Source organism: Trematomus bernacchii, unplaced genomic scaffold (genome assembly GCF_902827165.1).
Source record: "Trematomus bernacchii unplaced genomic scaffold, fTreBer1.1, whole genome shotgun sequence".
NCBI classification, from domain to species: Eukaryota; Metazoa; Chordata; class Actinopteri; order Perciformes; family Nototheniidae; genus Trematomus; species Trematomus bernacchii.
In genome coordinates this window covers 7,596,265-7,617,266 of record NW_022987656.1, presented here as the reverse complement: position 1 = coordinate 7,617,266, position 21,002 = coordinate 7,596,265, and the positions used below count along the sequence as shown (strand labels likewise).

The window sequence follows — 21,002 nt, the reverse complement described above, 5'->3', positions numbered from 1 at the left end:
GTGACATAAGATTTTCAACTGCATAATTACTCTGTAGCTATGTCAGATTGACAATAAAGAACCTTGAACCTTGAACCTTGAACCTTGATAGGGGTTTAGAATAAACAAACACATTCGTTCACATATTTCAAAAGTTGGACGCAGGCACTGTCTTCATGTTCTTTTGACACAAAGAACAACACTTAGCACTTTCAGGACTCACATAAAGTTGAACTTTAGCTGTTGATTTACAGGCAGATTGTAGATTGTAGATGAAGGAGGAGGCGTTTTAACAGCACTGAGGAAGGAATAAATCTCTCGCTCAATGTGTGAGATTCTCTCCCCTGTCCGACAGATTTACTCTCCTCACTTCTCTTCCTCTTTCTTCTCTCCCCCCTCGGCACTACACAGGGGCCAGCTTTAGATCAGCTCACACAGCTAATCTATACTGTAAGAGCCAAAAGCTGCAGCTCTGACTTCAGGTCAGCTGTGGAGCCCAGTTTGAGTCCAGGGAAGTTTGGAAGTCACCATGGTGGAGAGCATGGACATGGAGGAGCAGCACAAGCGTTACTGCATCCGCGGTAAGCATGTAGCCATCATCTGTGCCACGGTGGTGGTGTGCTCTTTGGTGGTGGGCCTCGGGGTAGGTCTTACCAGGTCGGACACCAACACTACTACTACTCCCTCCACACCAGCCCCCACACCAGCCCCCACACCAGCCCCCACCAGCAGGGCCCACACCAGCCCCCACAGCAGGGCCCACACCAGCCCCCACAGCAGGGCCCACACCAGCCCCCACAGCAGGGCCCACCAATCCACCTCCAGCTGGCAGAGGGCCCTGCTCGCCTTCGGCTGACTCCAATGGAGACTGGAAGAACTTCCGTCTACCAAGCTACGTGAACCCGGTCCATTATGACCTGCACCTGGAGCCAGACCTGGAGGAGGACACCTACACGGGCACTGTGGACATCCACCTGGAAGTCAGCAAGCCCACCCGCCACCTGTGGCTTCACATCAGGGAGACGTTTGTCAGCGCCATGCCCAGGCTGAGGGTGCAGAGTGGGCCGGCGGACCGGAGGGAGGTGGCTGTGAAGGGCTGCTTCGAGTACGTCACTCAGCAGTACGTGGTGGTGGAGGCCGCCGAGGAGCTGCCCACCACCGGCCCAGGAGAGGTGTACGTGCTCACTTTGGACTTCCAGGGCTTTCTCAACGGATCTGTGGTGGGATTCTACCGGGTCATCTACATCGAGGGTGGGGTCACCAAGTAAGTTCTTTAATTTGATTCTGTCAGAAACATATCACAAATGTGTCAAACAACCAGAACAAAAGATAATAAAGTGACGTATAGACAGCAGACAACACAGCTTCAGTCTTTTAAGCAAACACATATTTTTCATTTCGACCAATTTCGCATTTATAAACAGTATGAAACGATTTATATATGTAACAATCTTGGGCACTATTATAATGGCCATTTAAGAGAAGCTTAGACATTGTTTAGTCAGTCCCAGCTCCTGGTCCACTCACTTTTTCTGGTGCTTTACCTGGATCACATGGCCTTCTTCAGCAGAGGAAATTGGCTCACTTGCAATAGAGATGCCATGGATGTGCAGCCGCTGAGATCTTAAATGATCCATCTCAATGAGCAGACTTCATCTAATTATAAAGACTTTGTGATACGGTGAAGACTAAGTCAAAAAGTACATTTAGCATAGCACCTTTCCGAGAACAAGAACGCTTTTCAAGTGTTTTTCAAGAACAAAAGTCCATAAAAACAGTAAAGGATAAAAAATCAAACTTAAGCAACATCAAACCTTCATAATTCCATAATGAGAAACAAGACAGCATGAGGCAGGACAAAGGCCAGTTTCAATAAGTGTGTCCTTAGCTGTCTTTAACGGCGTCAATAGGAACCACAGATGTGATGTGTAAAGGAAGAGGATTTCACAGTCTCAGAACTATCACTGCAGAGGTACGGTCTCCTTTTGTTTCAGTCAGGCTCCAGAGACAACCAGCCCCCTTGTTCAGAAAACCTTACCGGTATGTAGCATGTCAGTGATGTACTCAGGCTCTGTGTGTAAAAACGAAGGATGGAAGCTAGTGTTAAGCAGATGGAACGTTTGTGATGTGAGTCCTTCAGCAGTGTTCTAAACGTGTTCAGTTCAGGGATGACTAACTGAGTTAGGCTTTTTTCAAATCCTTTTTTTGCAGGATTTTATTGCAGTAGTCTCTCCGGGTTAATAAAAAAGCATAAGGGATCATCTCTAACTCACAATGTGATACAATAGACCGAAGTTTAGCGGTGTTTCTTAAGGAAATGTGTTAGGATTCTTTTGTCAAGCTACAACACTTTAGTAAAAAAACAAACACATTTCTGTTCCTGTTGAATTCAATCTGGGTTATTATTAGGTTATATTCAGTTTGAAGTGACACTATATCTAACATAACTTTTGAGAAACAAACCTTCTTCAGCTCTTGGTAGACGAAAAAGGGTTTATTTTGCTAATCCATGGAGAGCAGCTGGGCTCAGCTTGGTTTCAGTTACACTAGATTCCAATGGTGACACATGTTTACACTGCAGAAAAATGATCCCTCCTATCCGCCACAGAGATTTCATCTACTTCAGTCCTGAACGTTTAGTATGTACCAAACAGTCATTGTTTCATTGGCTAAATATGATACCTCATGCATACTGTGCAGCAGACAGGTCAATCCTGGGTGGGTACAAAAGTTTCATACTGAGAAGACATACTTTGGAAAGAGTGTCACTTTAAATTCAAGGTTTTGGTAAAAGTTCTACAGTGTTTATATCTAATGACCAAGGCCATGACACAGCCGTGTTGGGCAATCAATCAGCATCTGTCGCCTTAGTTTATGGAGTGCAATGGGCCTGTACCGCTTAAAGCAAATCAGTGCATGAGGAAGATACATGTTATTGAGGGGAAAAAACACCACAGTCTCTTTTTTATTCTTTATCTTATTTTCATATTGACATGCCCATCCACCATATTAGCACTTCCTGGTTCCCTCATCTCAAATCAATGTTTTTAGTTGTTTTAGTTTTAGTTAGGCGTCTGAAATAAGGTATGTATTTAATACAAACATGTTCTACAACATAAGATATGTCTTAGTAGTCTTCTCAGTGTTTTCTAGTGCGACTTTTTGTCAAGAAGCAGGCAAAGCCGTCAGTTATCTGATGTCGATTGTGTGTGTCTGGCCCCAAAAAAAAATCACATATAGGGAGTTCCACATATATGACTTGATTAGGGAAACTAACTGAATCAAAATACCTGAGATGTTCTTAATTAGAAATGACAAACATAAGTACACTATTTGTATTTGTTTTGCGGTATTTTCCTCACCGATTATGTCTCTTAAAATGATATTGGATGAAAAAAGATGAAAAGCACCTGATCTTAAAACAGATCTGCAATACTCTGTCCCTCATTTAATCACCAGAAAGATTGCTGCAACTGATCATGAACCAACAGATGCCCGCAAGTCCTTTTCCCTGCTTCGATGAACCCAACAAGAAAGCCACCTACAAAATCTCCATCACTCATGATGATAAGTATGGAGCTCTGTCCAACATGCCGCCTCAGGTAGGACTGAAGTCAGAAACTCTTACATTCAAATGATAAATGCATAGCTCTACACTGAAACTACTGACAGTATTTCAAAGTCTTCGTGATGGACAATATACTGGTGAGGCTGCTGACTTTATGAAATAAGGTTTGTGGTCAAGCTAAAGATATTTTCAGGTTTTGTTCTATGACATAAAATACATCAGTTAATACGCCACTCTTTAGCCGCCTTTAGCTTAGTGGTGGTGAGGTGAAGTCATGTGACAGTGATGTCGTTTGTTTGTAGCTTAATGTTCACTTTTTTACTTCTGGCATTTGCATTTATGCTTCAAAAAATCATAAAAGTAGCCTTAATAATGTCCAGATGACCCTGGCATACAAATAACCTCGTAAGTGTCAGAAACAGGTATTGGCCACAGATCTTTTATATTTCATATTTCAAAATCCAATGGAAAGATCCCATTGCTTTTGGGCTTTGCCAGCAACTTTGGAGAAATGCATAAACATAAATCCTCAAAATGTACAGCTCCACTAATAACTATGTATACTTACAGCTATGAATGTAAAGTATGTACAGAGTAAGTTGTGTGAAGAATTGTAGGTGAAAGGGGCATCATTACTCAAACGTTCCCATGGTGGGTAAAACAAAGAAAGAGGAAGCCAGCCTTGGAGGGAACACTTTGAATACTAAAAGCAAAGGAATGGATGTTTGTTTTTGGGCCTGGGGCTCTACAGTCTGAGTGACATGGACATTACCCAATAGTGTTTTATTTTGCCTCCCCAGGGCGCCCACTGAGCAACTGCCTGGCAATAAACTGAAGACCTCCTTTGAGAAATCTGTTCCAATGAGTACTTATTTGGTATGTTTTGCTGTGCACCAGTTTGATCATTTGGAAAGAACTTCTGCCCAAGGAATTCCTGTGAGTTTACCATTACATGTCCCCGTTAATATCACTGACTTTATTTCATGCAAAATTCCAGTACAAGCATACTTCCTGTGTCTTTTCTGCCTTTATAGTTGAGAATCTACGCCCAGCCAAGTCAGTTAAAAACTGCAGAGTATGCAGCTGACACAACCAAGGTCATCTTTGACTACTTTGAAGAATATTTCAACATGAATTACTCCATCTCAAAGCTTGGTAGGTTTATATACTTTGTTAAACATCTCAGACAATACATTTCCTTTATTCCCTCTGTTCCACATACACATTCTTTGGATTTGGGGTCAATGCGTAATTCAAATAAAAATAAACATTCTAAAGTCCTCAATTGGCCCTAGCTGTAGTTTTATTCTACCTACTTTGGACATGTTCTTAAACAGCATTATTTACAGTTGCACAATAAAACATGCAATATAATCAACTACAATTGTACCATGACAACGTTTTGTCCAACACTAAGAGAGTGTAGGGTCTTTCTACCATTATTCACCATAAATTCACTTTTTATATGTATCTAGTAATATGTATCACAACGTGTGTCCACAGTGTAAATAAAACAAAACAATCTAACCCTAACCCTAACTGAAAGCAAAGAAAAGGTCAATAAGAACCAATGGTGCCATTACCCAATCCAATGAAAGACATCTTTCAGTGTGGGCATCATGGAAATAACGGTTGTGTCAGAAAATGTAAAAGTGTTTCTTCAAAAGACACATCAGAGGAGGTACGTCCAAGAAATATGTTATGGTAGAGCTAGAGGAATGATCAGTTAATCCAATTTTTTTATCAAATTAAGAGATGAAAAACAAGCATTCAAATTTTGATGACAATTTTACCAGCATCTGTCATTAAACAGTGTCACTAGAACAAGTAAGTCAGTAATGCAATGACACACATGATAAGCGGAACGTCAGTGGACTCTTTGTGCTGTTTTGATCCAGATAAGATAGCCATCCCTGACTTTGGCACTGGTGCCATGGAGAACTGGGGCCTGATCACCTACCGGGAGACCAACCTCCTGTACGATGCTAACCAGTCCTCGTCCTACAACAAGCAGCGAGTGGCCAGTGTCATCGCCCATGAGCTGGTCCACCAGGTACCCATATTATGTTTAAATTGCTCTGCTTATTTTATTCTTTCCAGCAGAAAATAACCTTAAATATGAAAATGTGCTCTTACTGAATTATATACACAAATATGTGAAAACAGAGTGGTGGACGCAGTTACCATTAACATAAAACATACCATAATCAGTAATGTGTATAACCATCCACATTTCAGATAACCAGATGTGTCAGGGGTTTTAATAATAAGGCAAACATAATGGTGAAACATCACAGCTGTGGAAAAGAAACAGAGTGTTGGTGAACTGTAGGGCACAGGAGAGTGAACAATTACATAGCCATGGCAGTAGGATTGGAGTAAACCAAAATAAATGTTCCCAAACCTGGTGTTTGGAGAGCATACTCAATTATATGCAATTAACCCTGAATGTTTGTCCAAGAGTCAAGAGTGTGGTTGATCTTGGAGGATAGAGAAGTTCATATTATAGCTTCAGCTGGTCTTTAAATGCTTCAGATTATTGTCTTTGTGTTCAAATTTAGAACTTTAGTTATTGTACTGTTTCATCTCAGTGTCATCATTCAACTATCAACAAAACGTTAGCTCACTTCTCTGATGGCTTTTATCTTAATTTCCCTCACAGATAGAAAGATCTGTATCAACAAGGACACAGATAGTTCAGAGTTCTAGTTGTAAAAGTTTAAAATAGCTTCATGTGCTATTGTTCAAGCTTTTTTATGATGTACGTATCTTCCTAAGATATCAGCTATATTACAATAAGGAGGGAAACCAAGAGGAAGCCAAGAAAGTGTTATGAACTCTTCAAAGTCACGAGACTGAGGTTAATTCGTATATGACGATGTGCAAATAGTCCTCTTACTGGCAAGCTTTAATGAGCCCCATTATAATGTACTGAAGGATAAACCTGGACCTTGAGTGTAAGCTTGCTATAGCAAATTATAGCTGATAGCGACAGTCATCTATTTTGTCAATATCTGTCAAAATGTCTCCCAGGTAAATGTAATGAATGAATGATAATAAATATCGTTTTTTTTTTTACAAAGCTTCTAAGTTTTCCCTAAAAGCAGAGGCGTTGCTTAGCATTTGCAAAGCTAGCACTGGTGTTAGCATTCCATGTCAGTTTGCCAGCATTACTGAACTGAATAGCCTATGCTCTTGTAAACTTTAACGTTTATTTGGTTGATAATTACGGGGGAATATAAACAATGATTTATTTAGTTGTCTTTAAAGCCGCATTAGTTATTTCAATTCAGTACAATGAAAACATTTCATTCATCCACAGCAGGGCATTAAAAAGTGCTTGTTTGTTTGCTAATATGCACAGTGATATCTGTATGAGTTATATCTTGAAGAGACTAATCTGGTTCTTATTCCATTACTACTGATTCTTTGTAACAAAATCCAATAAAACTGAAAGTCATAATTGACGCTGCATTCAACCCATCCTGGTATCTACTCTATTTCAATTGAACTCTATCCTTCCTGGATATGTTTTATATTATAAGCCATCTTCAGGAGACTTACTTCTTCACTCACATTTTAGGCTAAATAGGTTTTTAAGTTTCCAATATAGTTGGTTGTAATATTGTGCTTTTGTTCTTGTTTAGTCTTGTGGGAAATGCTGTAATCCGTTTGGATTAGTTAGGCAAAAATATATTCATAATAATGGTAATGTTGCCACCTCCTCACTGTTAGGGCTTCTTAGGCCCAATCCCAAACCACCCCCTACACCCTACCCCTATACCCTACCCCTCCGTTTGCGCGTTCGCGCGGAGGGTCGCCACATTAAGTGCTGTTCCAAACCAACGAGTGTGGAGCTGGTGTGGAGGGGGAGTGGGCTATCAAGCCCTCAAACAGCGAGTCTGCAGCGGTGCTGACTGGAGACCGGTCTCTACCTGACCGGAGTCACGCTGTGTGTGTCCGTCAGGAAAAACGCTGTTTACAAACAGTTCCATCAAACATCCACTGATAAACTGCGATGTTAACAACCTCATGATAACCTCATATGTTTTAACTTAGGATCATATACCTGTGGTTAGTCTAGAAAAAGGTAAATGTGTGCATTTTATTATAAAGTTGTGTATATTTACAGACTGTTGCAAAAACTAAGAAGCTTATAAACATCAGGTTTAAAACTAAAAGAGTTTTACAAAAAAGTAACACAATGAAAGATGTTTGGAGTTTTATTTGAGTTCTTAATTTACATTTTTTGTCTAAGAGAAGCTGATTTGAAACCGTTGTTACATACAGTTACGGCATTTCCTGTTTCTGCCGGAGAGAGGGGAGTTTGTCCCAAAGCTTGCCGCTGTATTTACTCCCTCCATCTGACAGGAGGAGCCTCGTTGAGCTGCGAGTGTGGCTACAGACGGAGTTCACTCCGCCACGGAGGGGTAGGGTCGAGGGAGTGGTTTGGGATTGGGCCATAAAGTCACACATTGTCACATTGGGAGCCTACCAGGTTTGAAAGGAATTATACCTTTTAAACTTATAAATATTCAATTGTAAATGTCTTAGCAGGAAGCAATTCAATCAGTAACAGATCTGAATACGGGGAGGGTTCTAACTGAGATAGCATCAAATATATTGAATAAAGTGAGAGAACAGGCAGGGGCGGGGCCAGAGGGGTCGCCTTAATAATGTTTTTTTAGAGAGTAGGGCTTTCATTTTTACAGTTTTACTTTTTAAAAGTGATTTAAATGTGCCACCCTGATCTGAGTCTGTGACCCAGAGTGGCCACCCCACCAACACGTGTCTAGACCCGCCCCTGAGAACAGGGTAAATACAATATAACTTCCTTTATTGAAACTCATATCCGTTGTCTTCTCCAGTGGTTTGGGAACATTGTGACCATGGATTGGTGGGATGACCTCTGGCTGAATGAGGGCTTTGCCAGTTTCTTTGAGTACGTTGGTGTGGAGAAAGCTGAACCAAGCTGGGGCATGGTGAGTTTTATTGAAGGAACAACAATGAATCCTGGTCTTTTTGAGAACTCCCTGAGACGTGCCTTGTTTCCTCCTGTGGTTAACAGCGAGACATCATGATCATCAGTGATGTGCTTCCTGTCATGGTGGACGACGCCCTCCTGTCCTCTCACCCCATCATCGTGGACGTGTCGACCCCAGCAGAGATCACTTCTGTGTTTGACGGCATCTCATACAGCAAGGTCTGACTACACAGTAAACCTTGCTTCCCATGGGAACAATGACATATTAGTTACTCACAATGTATCTTAATGCAACAACTATCTGTAATTATCCAGGGAGCGTCCATTCTCAGGATGTTGGAGGACTGGATGGGTAAAGAGTTGTTCAGAGACGGATGTCGAGTAAGTCACAGACAGTTGTTGATATTTATCAATGGATGTAACTCTTTGGATTAATGCTCATTCAAGTTCCAAGTGTTCCAGCAGCGAGTTAATGAAAAGTCTGTTTTTCCTTTTCTCCTTTCACCAGAAATATTTGAAAGACTACCACTTCCAGAACGCCAAAACAGCAAACTTCTGGGCATCTCTGGCCAACGTATGTTCCATTACATACATGAAAAGGGACATTCTGATATTAAATATGTATCAAAAAGGACATAACACTTACCACATCCTGACTCCAGCTCTCACGTTATCTCATATACATGGGATTGATATTAATCTGAATTTCTCACTCTCAGAGTTTTTAGTAGTTACCAATGTCTGCTTTGTCTCCCAGGTGAGTGGGTTGCCGGTTGCAGACGTGATGGATACATGGACCAAACAAATGGGTTATCCTGTGCTGGCTCTCACTGTCACAGAGGCAAACGCCAAACTGAGCCAGAAGAGATTCCTCCTGAATCCTGAAGCTGATCCCAGCCAACCCCCTTCACCTCTGGAGTCAGTGCTACAGAGAAGACCCTTTCATCCTTAGCAGTGTCCAATTTGATTTGGATTACCCATCAAACCCCACAAAAGAGACTATGCCAGATTCTGTGTCAATTAATAGATTTTCTTATAAAAAACAGTTCGGTTCAGACTTCCTTTCTCATTATTGATCCCTTCTCCATGTTGAAAGACAATATGATGAACCGCAGAGTTTAAAAGTCAAAAATATTAAGATATTCGTTGTGGTAGTATTTATTAATTGTTTTACAGTCCACAGCTGAAGAGAAAGTCTTTTTGTATCAATAGTTGGTAGAGACCAAAGCAGAGCAAAAAGGAGAAATCACAAGTGCAGCATAAGGGAAATTCTAATGTATTATTCAAACATGACCTAAAAAGATTTAAATGTAGGTGTCACAGTCTTTTTTTTACGATATTATTGACCACTAATATGGTTTTTTTACAGGTACAAGTGGACAATTCCAGTCAAATGGCACTCTGTGAAAAGCGACAAAAATATGTCGGTAATATTTGACAAGAGCAACACAGGTAGTGTGTATAATCATTTTCAGAACATTCAAATGATTACAAAAAATCATCAGCACTCTGTCTTTAAACCTGCCAGTGACCTATGTTACATGGTAACTATCTTTTTTTCTCGAGAAAATGTATCATATTTTGACGTATTTCGTCTAATGCAAATAATTAGTTTGACTGTTGTTTTTCAGAGCTTCCCATCATGAACTACTCTCCCTCAGAGGACGGGCTGCTGAAGGTGAACAATGATCACATTGGATTCTACAGAGTTAACCACGACAACCTCATGTGGAACGCTATCAGTGAACAGCTTCTAAACAACCACCTGGTAACGCTCGGCTCACACACACAGCACATGTACACACTCCCCAGCATGCTAGGGCGGTGGTGGCGAAGTCCCAGCAAGACCAAGTGCTACCGAGGTGTCCCTGAGCAAGGCACCGTTCCCTACACTGCTCCCCGGGCGCCGTTCATAATGGCAGCCCACTGCTCCTAACACTAGGATGGGTCAAATGCAGAGAAACCATTTTGTTACATAGTATTATGTGATGACAATAAAAATGAAAAAATAAATAAATAAAGCAAATGCTGTAGAGTTCAGATAAGATAAGATCATCAGATAGACCTTTATTGATCTGATAGGGAAATGCAGGTGTTTAAGCAGCAACAGGAATAGTTGTCTTCATGGTTGCAGTATTTATAGTAGGTTATGTCTCAGTTTGACTGCTGCTAACTTGGGTGATTCCAATGTTAGTGAGCTTAGGTGTTGTGTGATGAAGAGCATAGACACAAACATTTCACATACTTCACGACGGACAGAATCTTTTTGCACAGCGCGATGACAAACAGTACTGTGGAGTTTTTGTTATCCACGTGAAGCTCTCTCATGAAAGCCAATAAGAATTGAGATTTTCTATGTCTCGTCGCTGATGTCCTTATGTAGTTGAATCAGTAAAAGGAAAAATCTGTCTGGCTGTGGGCAATTTAATCATGCGCATAGAGCTAAGGTACATAATGTTCAATAGAGACTGGCTGACAATCAATGTCTGTATATGTATTTACAATCCACAGATTGTCTATGGTATGATCGATAAGTCACTGCCTTGTTAATGCCACATTACCTTATTTTCATAGGATGGATCAACTACAATGGTAGCTTAGCCTAGCCCTGGTCAAACCAATGTACATTAAGAAAACAAGCATATTAAAAGTTGTATGAGAAATGATCTCGCAGTGTGTGTCTCAGGCGGTTGTTGTGCACCTAGAAACAACACAAAGAATGTCTCGACATAGCTAGGGTTTTCACAACATCGAATAGGTGTAATACATGTTATTTCACCCATTGCTGATGATGAAACATTGTTGGTATGTAGGTACCACGCAAGTAACGCAAGGCAAAAAATGTGCTTCACGTCAGTTGTGAACACACCTTTACTGTAAGTACCACTTATGCTTAATAAAGGGGAATAAATCTGAGAGTCAGAGAAAATAAGTTTATGGGAGAGAAAGATATAGCACCTTTGTGCAGTATAAATAGACTTTCTACTGCAACATTTATCTCAAGACGGTATTTTGGTATTTTATGAATTGAAAAAAGAACAAAAATAAACTATATTATAACTTCACTGTTTACATCTCTGTTGCACTATTAGCATGCATTGAGCCAACATTAGCACTTAAAGCTGACAGACACATGCCCATTATTTCAAATGTAGGGCTGTAATCAAAATCTTAAATTGAAATATTTTTCACAGACAACCTGAGCTAAATGTCCCTTTTATGACATAGTACTGTTATGTTTTATCTCACTATCCTGAGAGAGCTCACTGTGTTGTTGGAAATGTTAATCTCTTATTTGACTCAGTTTTCTAACTTTAATAGGAGTTAGATGCAGCTGATCGCACGAGCTACATCGATGATGTTTTTGCTCTTGCAAGGTAAGATTTAAGCCCAAAGCACTGTATGAACATTACTGACATTCAATTCTGAGATTTTAATTTCTGCTTCCTGTTCAGGGCGAATGTTATAGATTATGGTAATGCCTTGAACCTGACAAATTACCTGAAAAATGAGACGGACTACATCGTGTGGGAGCGTGTGTCCTCCTCCATCGCATATGTCCGGGGCATGCTGTCAGACAAACCGTTCTACCCAAAGTTCCAGGTAAAGGAGCTGAGCATCCTCATGTTTTGAAGTGCAACATTTAAAACCTAGAATCTCGTTAACCTTTAAGTTTATCTCAAGTTTCAATAAGCCACCTCAGCAGAATCAACACAGAAGTCTTTTTCACACTATTTTGTGACATTAAACTTTAATCAGAAATCCAATCATTAATTGAACGCTGTGGTTGGTGTATAAAAGCTTCAGGGAATAATGGTTTGATTTTTATGAAAGAGACATCTATAATGTATAAAACCATATAGTAAGTGAAGATAATAGATTAATAATTATTCTATATCTGTATGCACGTTTTTTGCTTGCCTTTATTTGATTCTGGTGCTGATTAGTTTTAGATTTTTGTTAATTTTTCAAAATGTACAACACTTGTTCAGATGCTGTTTTAAATGTTTCTCTATATATATGACATTTTTCCCATGACTTTATCACCATCTATTTTGGTAATCTTATAATTTCTCGCATTATATTCTTGTATGTTTTTTTTCAAAATAGTATAACTTTTTTCTTGAAATCAACTTTATATCAATATATACAATAAATTGATATCAATTGGATTTTATCAATAATAATCTGCTTATATTGATCAAGGAAAAGCTGCCCATTACGGTTGTGTATAGTTCCCTGGATTTTATTAAGATCAATATTTCTGTATATTTCCTCAAGCAACTGTTCCGAGACCACGTTAAAGCCATCACAACACAACTGGGATGGGAGGATGTGGGAACACAGACTGAGAGGTACAGCAGGAAGTGACAGTGTGTGATATACACACAGGACTCCTTTACTTTGTACAATCATTACATCTGGTGACTGTAACAACACCTTTGCTCATACAGAATGTGTCTTTGCTCTTCTGTGCTAACCGGCTTTACCACCCACTGTAAAGTGTCATGTGACTGTTGTCCCACAGGTTGCTGAGGGAGACTGTGCTCGGCATCTCCTGTCAGATGGGGGATGAGGCGTCACTGAATGAAGCCTCTCGCATTTTTGACCAGTGGATTAGTGGCAGTCTCAGGTATCACCACGCTAGTGTCACATTTTCCTCAATAAAAAGACAACAAGGTATTCTAAATGGGCAGACCTATGGTTTCTTTGAATATAGTTGTTCTCATTCATTGCTAGTTCATATTAGCACAATAGACATCAGCACTAGTGCTGTGTCTCAGTTTGCGTAGTCTTAGTAAAATGTGCAGATTTGAGTGCGTCCCAAAGTGAAGTATGTATAACAGTATAAGTAAAGGATGATTCACTAATAAAGGTCAATAATGACCAACAACCGCCATCTTGGCTACGTAACGGAAGTTGCAAAACAAGCCACAATTGAGGTTGCTCATGAAAACACAGCTCTATATTAATAAAAGTTATAATTTGTTTTCACTTTTTATCTAACCTACCACTATACTGGTGTCCAAAAGTAACCAGCCTTCATTTTGTTGGGTAATTGAGCAGTCTGCAAGTATTTCTAACCCCAAAGTTCCTCGCTAGGGAGCTAGCTAGCTAACAGTGGCAATCGCCAATTTTAGTAACAGGAATAGTAGCCGTGTGCGTTTCGAGACAACAATACACTGACACAAATGTTCATGGTATAAATGAAAGTGTTCTCAGTGAAGTATTCAAATTGAGACACAGCATATGTAACATCTAATTATTCAAATTTAGAAACCATTGCTGTTTGATTCTGACAAACCTGACATTTACAATTGATGTTTCAAACCTCAACCTTATTCAACTGTGTTGCAATATGACACATGTTGCCACAAGCTTTCTATAATAACAAGAACACTATTTGTTACAGAGATATTGTTTGAGAATAATGTTTTCCATCCCTCTTCGATATTCAAATGTATTTCCCTTTTGCCCTGCAGCAGTGTAGCGGTGAACCTGAGGCTGTTGGTCTATAGATATGGCATGAAGAAATCTGGTGACGCAGCGAAGTGGAACACAATGTTCAATAAGTACAAAGAGACTACTCTGGCTCAGGAGAAGGACAAGCTGCTGTATGGACTGGCCTCTGTGGAGAACGTGGAACTCCTCTACAAGTAATCATACACAGAGTTTACATGATACTATTAAAGAAGTGTTGTTGCATCGCCTGGGTTAGACTGGGTTTGTACAGCCATGTTGGAAATATTTAAATGTTGGTGTACTACAACAATGTGAACATTTCCAGTTACCTAGAACACTTTTTGAGTGTGGACGCAAACCCTGTAGAAAGAAACTGTTTATAGAGATAACCTGTCCCTCAGGCTGCTGGAGGCCTCTAAAGATGAGAACGTGGTCAGGAGTCAGGATCTCTTCACTGTGGTGAGATACGTGTCCCTCAACCCACTGGGGCAGGACATGGCCTGGGAATGGACCACGCTCAACTGGGACTACCTGGTCAACAGGTGAGGGCAACAAGGTCTATGACCTGACAAACAGAGAGAGACAGTAACACACTATCAAGCAAGCAACATCAAAGTCAAAGTCAAAGTCAAAGTCAGCTTTATTGTCAAGAATTCTACATGTTGTTCATCCAGAAATCTCGAAATATCGTTTCCCGCAGTCCTACAGTGTGACATATATACATCAAACAAAAAACAAAAAGGGCCTAGATAAACATGGTATACATTAAACAAAACAAAGGGCCTAGATCAGGGGTTTTCAAAGTGTGGGAAGGTGAGCCTCCCCTCAGAGAACATATGAACAGCCGCGCCCCCCCTCCCAATTATTATTGCTATTATTATTATTATTATTATTATTATTGTTGTTATTACATTGCATTTCAAAGAGGTCCAGTAAGAGAACATGTCATTAAATGCTCTGTTTTCGCTGTCTACCTTCCGCCATTTGAAATTATTCCGACTGTTTCTCTCCTCTTGTCTCGTCTCTGTGAGTGTTTGAATCTATTGTGCTGACTCACTGACTGCACCGATTTGATTGGCTGAGTAGCGTCACCTCCTTAAAACATTAAACAATCACTTTTTAAAACCTTTTTATCTTTATGTTTTAAACATATTGTATAAAACTCCTCCACTACTTGGACTATTCCTTGCACCCCTATAGAATAAGCCCGAATGGTCTCAACCATATTGCATCAGTAATAACGTGCACTTGTTGACTTGTTATAACAAGATCGCAAGGACACTGGTAGCGATCGTACAATTGAGTGTTGTTCAGTTTGTGTGTTGTGGAACATGCGTGTCCGTGCATGAAAATATACCACACACCCAATTACAATAGCATGTTCAATTCACTACCCTGGAAGTTAATAAAGTTGTTAAAGTTGGAACAGCCTGTGGACAGCCGTTCTTCCTTGCATGTCAGTCGCCGACACCTTCTTACAGAGGACAGGCACATCTAGCTGCAGCACGACCCGTATATTTTCGCACGCCGTGTTCTCAACACATATCTTTTAAACATTTTTAACATTTTCAACATCGTGGATACATCCTTATATGCTCCCGGCAACACACTGAACGTCAACTTTATCTCCTTATTACACTCACCCCTACTTTAGTGGGAACAATGAGTCTGCGTCTTTGATGCACACAGGAATAAACGCAGATCATCCTCTGGCTGCAGCCTTGACCGGCACTTCCTTTGATCAGAGTCAATGCGGAAAACCCGCACTCACACAGGTAGGTGGAGGTGAAGGGAGTGAGCACTTTAACAGCCTTTTTGGCGAGGTGGGGGAACTCGGTCTCCACAGACAGGCAAAAGTGTGCAAATGTCACTTTACTCGTCTTTTTCTCGTTATTATTTTTTCTCACGCTGCGCCTCCCCTGAAGCTCTCTGGCGCCCCCCAGGGGAGGCGCGCCTCACACTTTGAAAACCGCTGGCCTAGATAACCGGGGTATACAGTTTAAAATGTTAATAATATATTTAAGTGTTCAAAGTACAGTTTCAGTGCAGTAGCAGCGGAGATGGGCAGAAAAGTGACTGGTGCTGGAAGAGGGAAGTTGGTTGTGTGTGTGTGTGTGTGTGTGTGTGTGTGTGTGTGTGTGTGTGTGTGTGTGTGTGTGTGTGTGTGTGTGTGTGTGTGTGTGTGTGTGTGTGTGTGTGTGTTGTGTGTGTGTGTGTGTGTGTGTGTGTGTGTGTGTGTGTGTGTGTGTGTGTGTGTGTGTGTGTGTGTGTGTGTGTGTGTGTGTGTGTGTGTGTGTGTGTGTGTGTGTGTGTGGGGGGGGTGTATTAGAGTCCAGGACCATTTGGGGCAGGGGAGAAAGGTCGGAGGCAGGGTGGAGAGTTCAGGGGAGAGATGTCAGAGAGAGAGGGAGGGAGGGGAGAGAGTTCAGCAGCCTGACCGCCTGGTGGAGGAAGCTGTTGCCCAGCCTGGAGGTGCGCGAGCTGAGGCTGAGGAACCTTCTTCCTGAAGGCAGGCGGCTGAAGAGGCTGTTGGAGGGGTGGGTGGAGTGCTTTGCGGGTGAGGCGGGTGTTGTATATGTCCTGTAGTGAGGGGAGTGAGGCACCGATGATCCTCTGGGCAGAGTTCACTATGCGCTGCAGGCTCTTGCGGTCGGCGGCGGTGCAGCTTCCGAACCACAGCGTGATACAGCTGCTGAGGATGCTCTCGGTGGGGCCTCGGTAGAAGGACAGCATGATGGGGGTGATGCTCCGGCTCGCTTGAGCTTCCGGATGAAGTACAGGCCCTGCTGGGCTTTCCTCGCTAGTGCGGTGGTGTTGTTTTCCCAGGTTAGGTCATCAGTGATGGTCACCCCAAGGAATTTGGTGCTGGTCACCTGCGTCACAGCAGCGCCGTTGATGGTCAGGGGGAGAGGGGGTCGACGGTGGGTTCTCCTGAAGTCAACAACTATCTCCTTTGTTTTCTCCAGGTTGAGGAAGAGGTTGTTGTTTTGGCACCACAGGGCCAGCTGGTTCACTTCCTTCCTGTAGTTAGTCTCATCGTTGTTGCTGACCCACCACAGTAGTGTCGTCTGCAAACTTCACGATGTGGTTGGTGCTGAAGATGGGTTTGCAGTCGTGGGTCAGCAGAGTGAAGAGAAGGGGGCTGAGCACACATCCTTGGGGGGCCCCCATGCTCAGTATGAGGGTGTCTGAGGTGTTATTGTTGACCCGTACAGCTTGTGGTCTCTCTGTGAGGAAGTCCAGCAACCAGTTGCAGAGAGAGGGGCTGAGGCCCAGGTGTGTAAGTTTTTGTACAAGCTGCTGGGGGATGATGGTGTTGAATGCTGAGCTGAAGTCTATGAATAGCATTCTGACATATGGGTCCTTAGTCTTAGTCTTAGCCTTAGTGTTAGTGTCCAGGTGTGTGAGGGCTGGGTGGAGAGCGGAGGAGATTGCATCCTCTGTGGACTGTTTAGCTCGGTAGGCAAACTGAAACGGGTCCAGTGATGGGGGGAGGGTGGATTTGATCTGCTTCATGACCAGCCTTTCGAAGCACTTCATGATGGTAGAAGTTAGTGCGACGGGGCGGTAGTCGTTGAAGCCGGATGGAGATGACTTCTTTGGCACTGGAATGATGGTGGTTTCCTTGAAGCACGAGGGAACAACAGCCTGGCTCAGGGAGATGTTAAAAATGTCTGTGAGGACATCTGTGAGCTCTTCCGCGCAGTCCTTCAGCACACGACCAGGAATGTTGTCAGGTCCTGCAGCCTTGCGGGGGTTAATCCTCAGCAGTGTGCTCCTCACACTGGCTGGTGAAAGACGCAAAGCCTGGTCGTCGGTGGGGGGGGGTGGTTTTCTGCGCAGGTGTGTTGTTCTGTGCTTCAAAGCGTGCAAAGAAGCCGTTGAGGTTGTTGAGCAGGGAGGAATAACTGTCACAGGTCTGTGGCGGTAGTTTGTAGTCCGTTAGGGTCCTTATGCCCTGCCACAGGCTCCGTGAGTCCCCGCTATCCTTGAAATGTCCTGTCATTTCTCGGGTGTATTCTTGTTTTGCTTTCCTGATGCCACGGGACAGGTCAGCCCTGGCTGCTTTCAGCCCAGCTGGATCTCCAGCTCTGAAGGCGATGTTGCGGGCCTTCAGCAGCGTGTGGACCTCCCCTGTCAGCCATGGCTTCTGGTTAGCCCGGATGGTGATGGCTCTGTTTTGTGTCACATCGTCAATGCACTTGGTGATGTAGCCTGTGACTGTCTCTGTGTATTCTTGTATGTTGGTGTGATGGTTGTATGTGGCTGCCTGCTTGAACATGTCCCAGTCTGTAGTGTCAAAGCAGTCTCTGAGTGCAGCTGTGCTGTCCTCTGACCACACCCGAACCTGTTTTGAAACCGGTTTGGTGGCTTTTACCCTGGGTCTGTAGGCCGGTTCCAGCAGAACAGTGAGGTGGTCAGAGAGGCCGATGTGGGGGAGGGGGGATGCCTTGTATGCTCCCTTGATGTTGGTATAGACCAGGTCTAATGTGTTTTCCCCCTGGTTGGAAAATCAACATGCTGATATATTTTAGGCAGCACAGTTTTTAAGTTAGCGTGGTTCAACCAGAGTGATGTTAATATTTGGAGATTATCATGCTGAACAAAACGTGCAAATATCATTGATGTTGGTTTGGAAATTGGTGGAGAGTCTCCGGGAAAGAAGGGAAAGTCTGAGGGCATCTGGTGGATGGATGAAAAATGGCAATGAAGGGACCTGGGTAATATAAAAGGGAATATTGCTGGAGAGAAAACACTTGGTTTTTAATGTGATTTGCTGATCAGGGTCATGCATTTTCTTTCTCTACAGGTACACCATCAATGACAGGAACCTTGGTCGCCTTCTGGGTCAAATCACCACCAGCTACAACACTGAGCTGCAGCTGTGGAAGGTTGGTACTGTCCTTTTGTGCAAATATCTACGACTTTGGTTCATTAAATACTGGTGTCTTTGTTATACTGTTGTTTATATGTTTGGTTTCAGGCAGTTTACCTTTTTTTATTTTGCTGCTCTAGTGCAGGTCGTAAATGTGTCTTCCCAGTAACTTACTAAATCTCTTCTTTAATAAATGCTCCCAGTAGGCTTGAAAAGGGCTATGAACATTGTTGTGAGCCAGTTTTACTGCAGAAAAATGTATCACAAGATCAATATAGCAACAACTTAGCTTAGAGTTTTATTTACTGATGCCTCTTAAGGGAAAAAGTGGATATTTTAGTATTTGAGGCAAAGAAAGTTGAGTCGTTTTCAGACTTGAAACATATTTCTCTCTGCCGATTCCATAGATGGAGCATTTCTTCCTCAAAACACCGGATGCTGGTGCCGGGGCGATGCCCAGGCAGCAGGCGCTGGAGACAGTGAGGAACAACATCGAGTGGATCAGGACCAATGAGGAAGAGATCAGCGTGTGGCTGCAGAATAACGCCCTCTAAAGCTGCACCAGTGTGAAACCCTGCAGGGATAACTGTACATACATATGGCCTTTACCATTCACTGCACACAGGGCCAGGCTTGGTTAGGTTAGTGTTCTTTTGAAGGGCCACAAACAGGGCTGCTGATCTGAATTAACATTGAAAAACTGAAATCCAAACAGATATTCACTTTCTAACACATTGGTGTCTTACACTTATCTGATTTCCAACATTCCAAGTGTCCGTTCCCAAGTACCATTTGGCTAATTGCCGGACTTTATATTATATTTAAACTATCTAAAACTTCCCCTTCACTGCTATCATCAATATTAAAGCATTCTCAGGTCAGTTAGGTTGGGTTCTAAACAAGTAGAGATCATGTCTGTCCAATGTTTACTGACTGAGTTTTAGATACTAACGCTGTGATGTAGTGATTACTTTTTGTTCTAGTCCGACCCAGCAAGGTCTCCCTCAAGTTAAAGCCAAGAGGATTTTCCCATTGAATTTCTGAATATTGCGTAAAATCTTTGTGGCAAACAAACTTTTATGATGCATGTTTTGTTCAGCAGGATAATCTCCACATATTAAAAACACTTTTATAAAAGTTGAAGTGCAAATGCAAACGCTAGAGATAAAAATTCTACAGAATGCTAAAAACGAAAAACATGACGGTCACATGACTTCACATCACCACTGCTAAGCTAATGGCAGCTGATGATTGGCGTGATGACGTTTAGAAGTCTCATTTAGAACTTAATAGCTACCGGCATTTATTTTGCACACAGATGCTTGAATAATTCTCTAGTGGGGTATCATAGAACAAAACGTGAAGGTCACGTAAGTTTGTGTTCACCACAGATCTTATTCCAGGCATCTAACTAAAAACACATTCATAAAAAGTTGATTGTTAGGAGAGTGAGCCCTGAAGTGCTGACTCATTCCTGTAACACTTTATTACAGTTCAACATCACCAGTGTTCTCCCATCATGTGGCCGCCCAGTTTTCCTTTATTGCAGCCTTTTCCCTCTGTAGTTCTTTATCCTTTTTGATTTGTTCCTGATCTTGTGGTCATCACATAGAGGATGATAATACAGCCTTTTCTCTGCAGAGTGCAGCCATGATCTTCAGACCCACATATAAAATATGATGATGAATTCTGCCTTAGTACACACCACACTACATTTGTGTGTGTTTTTGTATTTGTGAGCAGAAATGGAGATGAAGAGTTGAATGAATAAATGTTTACTACAATGCTTCTTTCATTATTTAATGTTGGTGGGATGGAACATTTTCGTATAGTGAGTACAATTTTGAGTCTTTTATAGAATCTATGTATTTTTACATTAAGTTTATGCATACAAAACCACACCAGAAAAAGAATCCAACATGTGTTACATGCTTATATTTATTCCAATAATGCATGAGAAAAGCATCATTCTGAGAGTGTGTAAGATACACAGAAAGCATTTTATTGTCAGTTAGTTATTGAAGTATACCAAGAATCGGAATGTACACAGTAAACACCACAGAGAAGATTATTAAGAGAGAAAAACTGACATTGAATCATGTCACTTCATCATAGCAGTCTTCTTAACATGG

At 41.9% G+C, this 21,002-nt stretch overlaps 1 protein-coding gene across 1 annotated transcript; it reads left to right on the top strand.

Annotated features, from left to right (window-relative positions):
* The first annotated feature begins 301 nt into the window (after nucleotides 1–301).
* Nucleotides 302–20,654, top strand: enpep (glutamyl aminopeptidase). Its single transcript, XM_034135298.1, is given in 22 exon segments — nucleotides 302–698; nucleotides 793–1,243; nucleotides 3,439–3,484; nucleotides 3,486–3,592; nucleotides 4,348–4,483; nucleotides 4,582–4,702; nucleotides 5,446–5,600; nucleotides 8,416–8,529; nucleotides 8,616–8,750; nucleotides 8,847–8,912; nucleotides 9,040–9,105; nucleotides 9,289–9,449; nucleotides 9,901–9,983; nucleotides 10,163–10,299; nucleotides 11,853–11,908; nucleotides 11,987–12,134; nucleotides 12,813–12,886; nucleotides 13,060–13,164; nucleotides 14,015–14,188; nucleotides 14,396–14,536; nucleotides 18,805–18,886; nucleotides 19,278–20,654. Coding segments are annotated over 22 exon segments (2,895 nt in total). The 5' UTR covers nucleotides 302–508; the 3' UTR covers nucleotides 19,425–20,654.
* The last annotated feature ends 348 nt before the right edge of the window (nucleotides 20,655–21,002 follow it).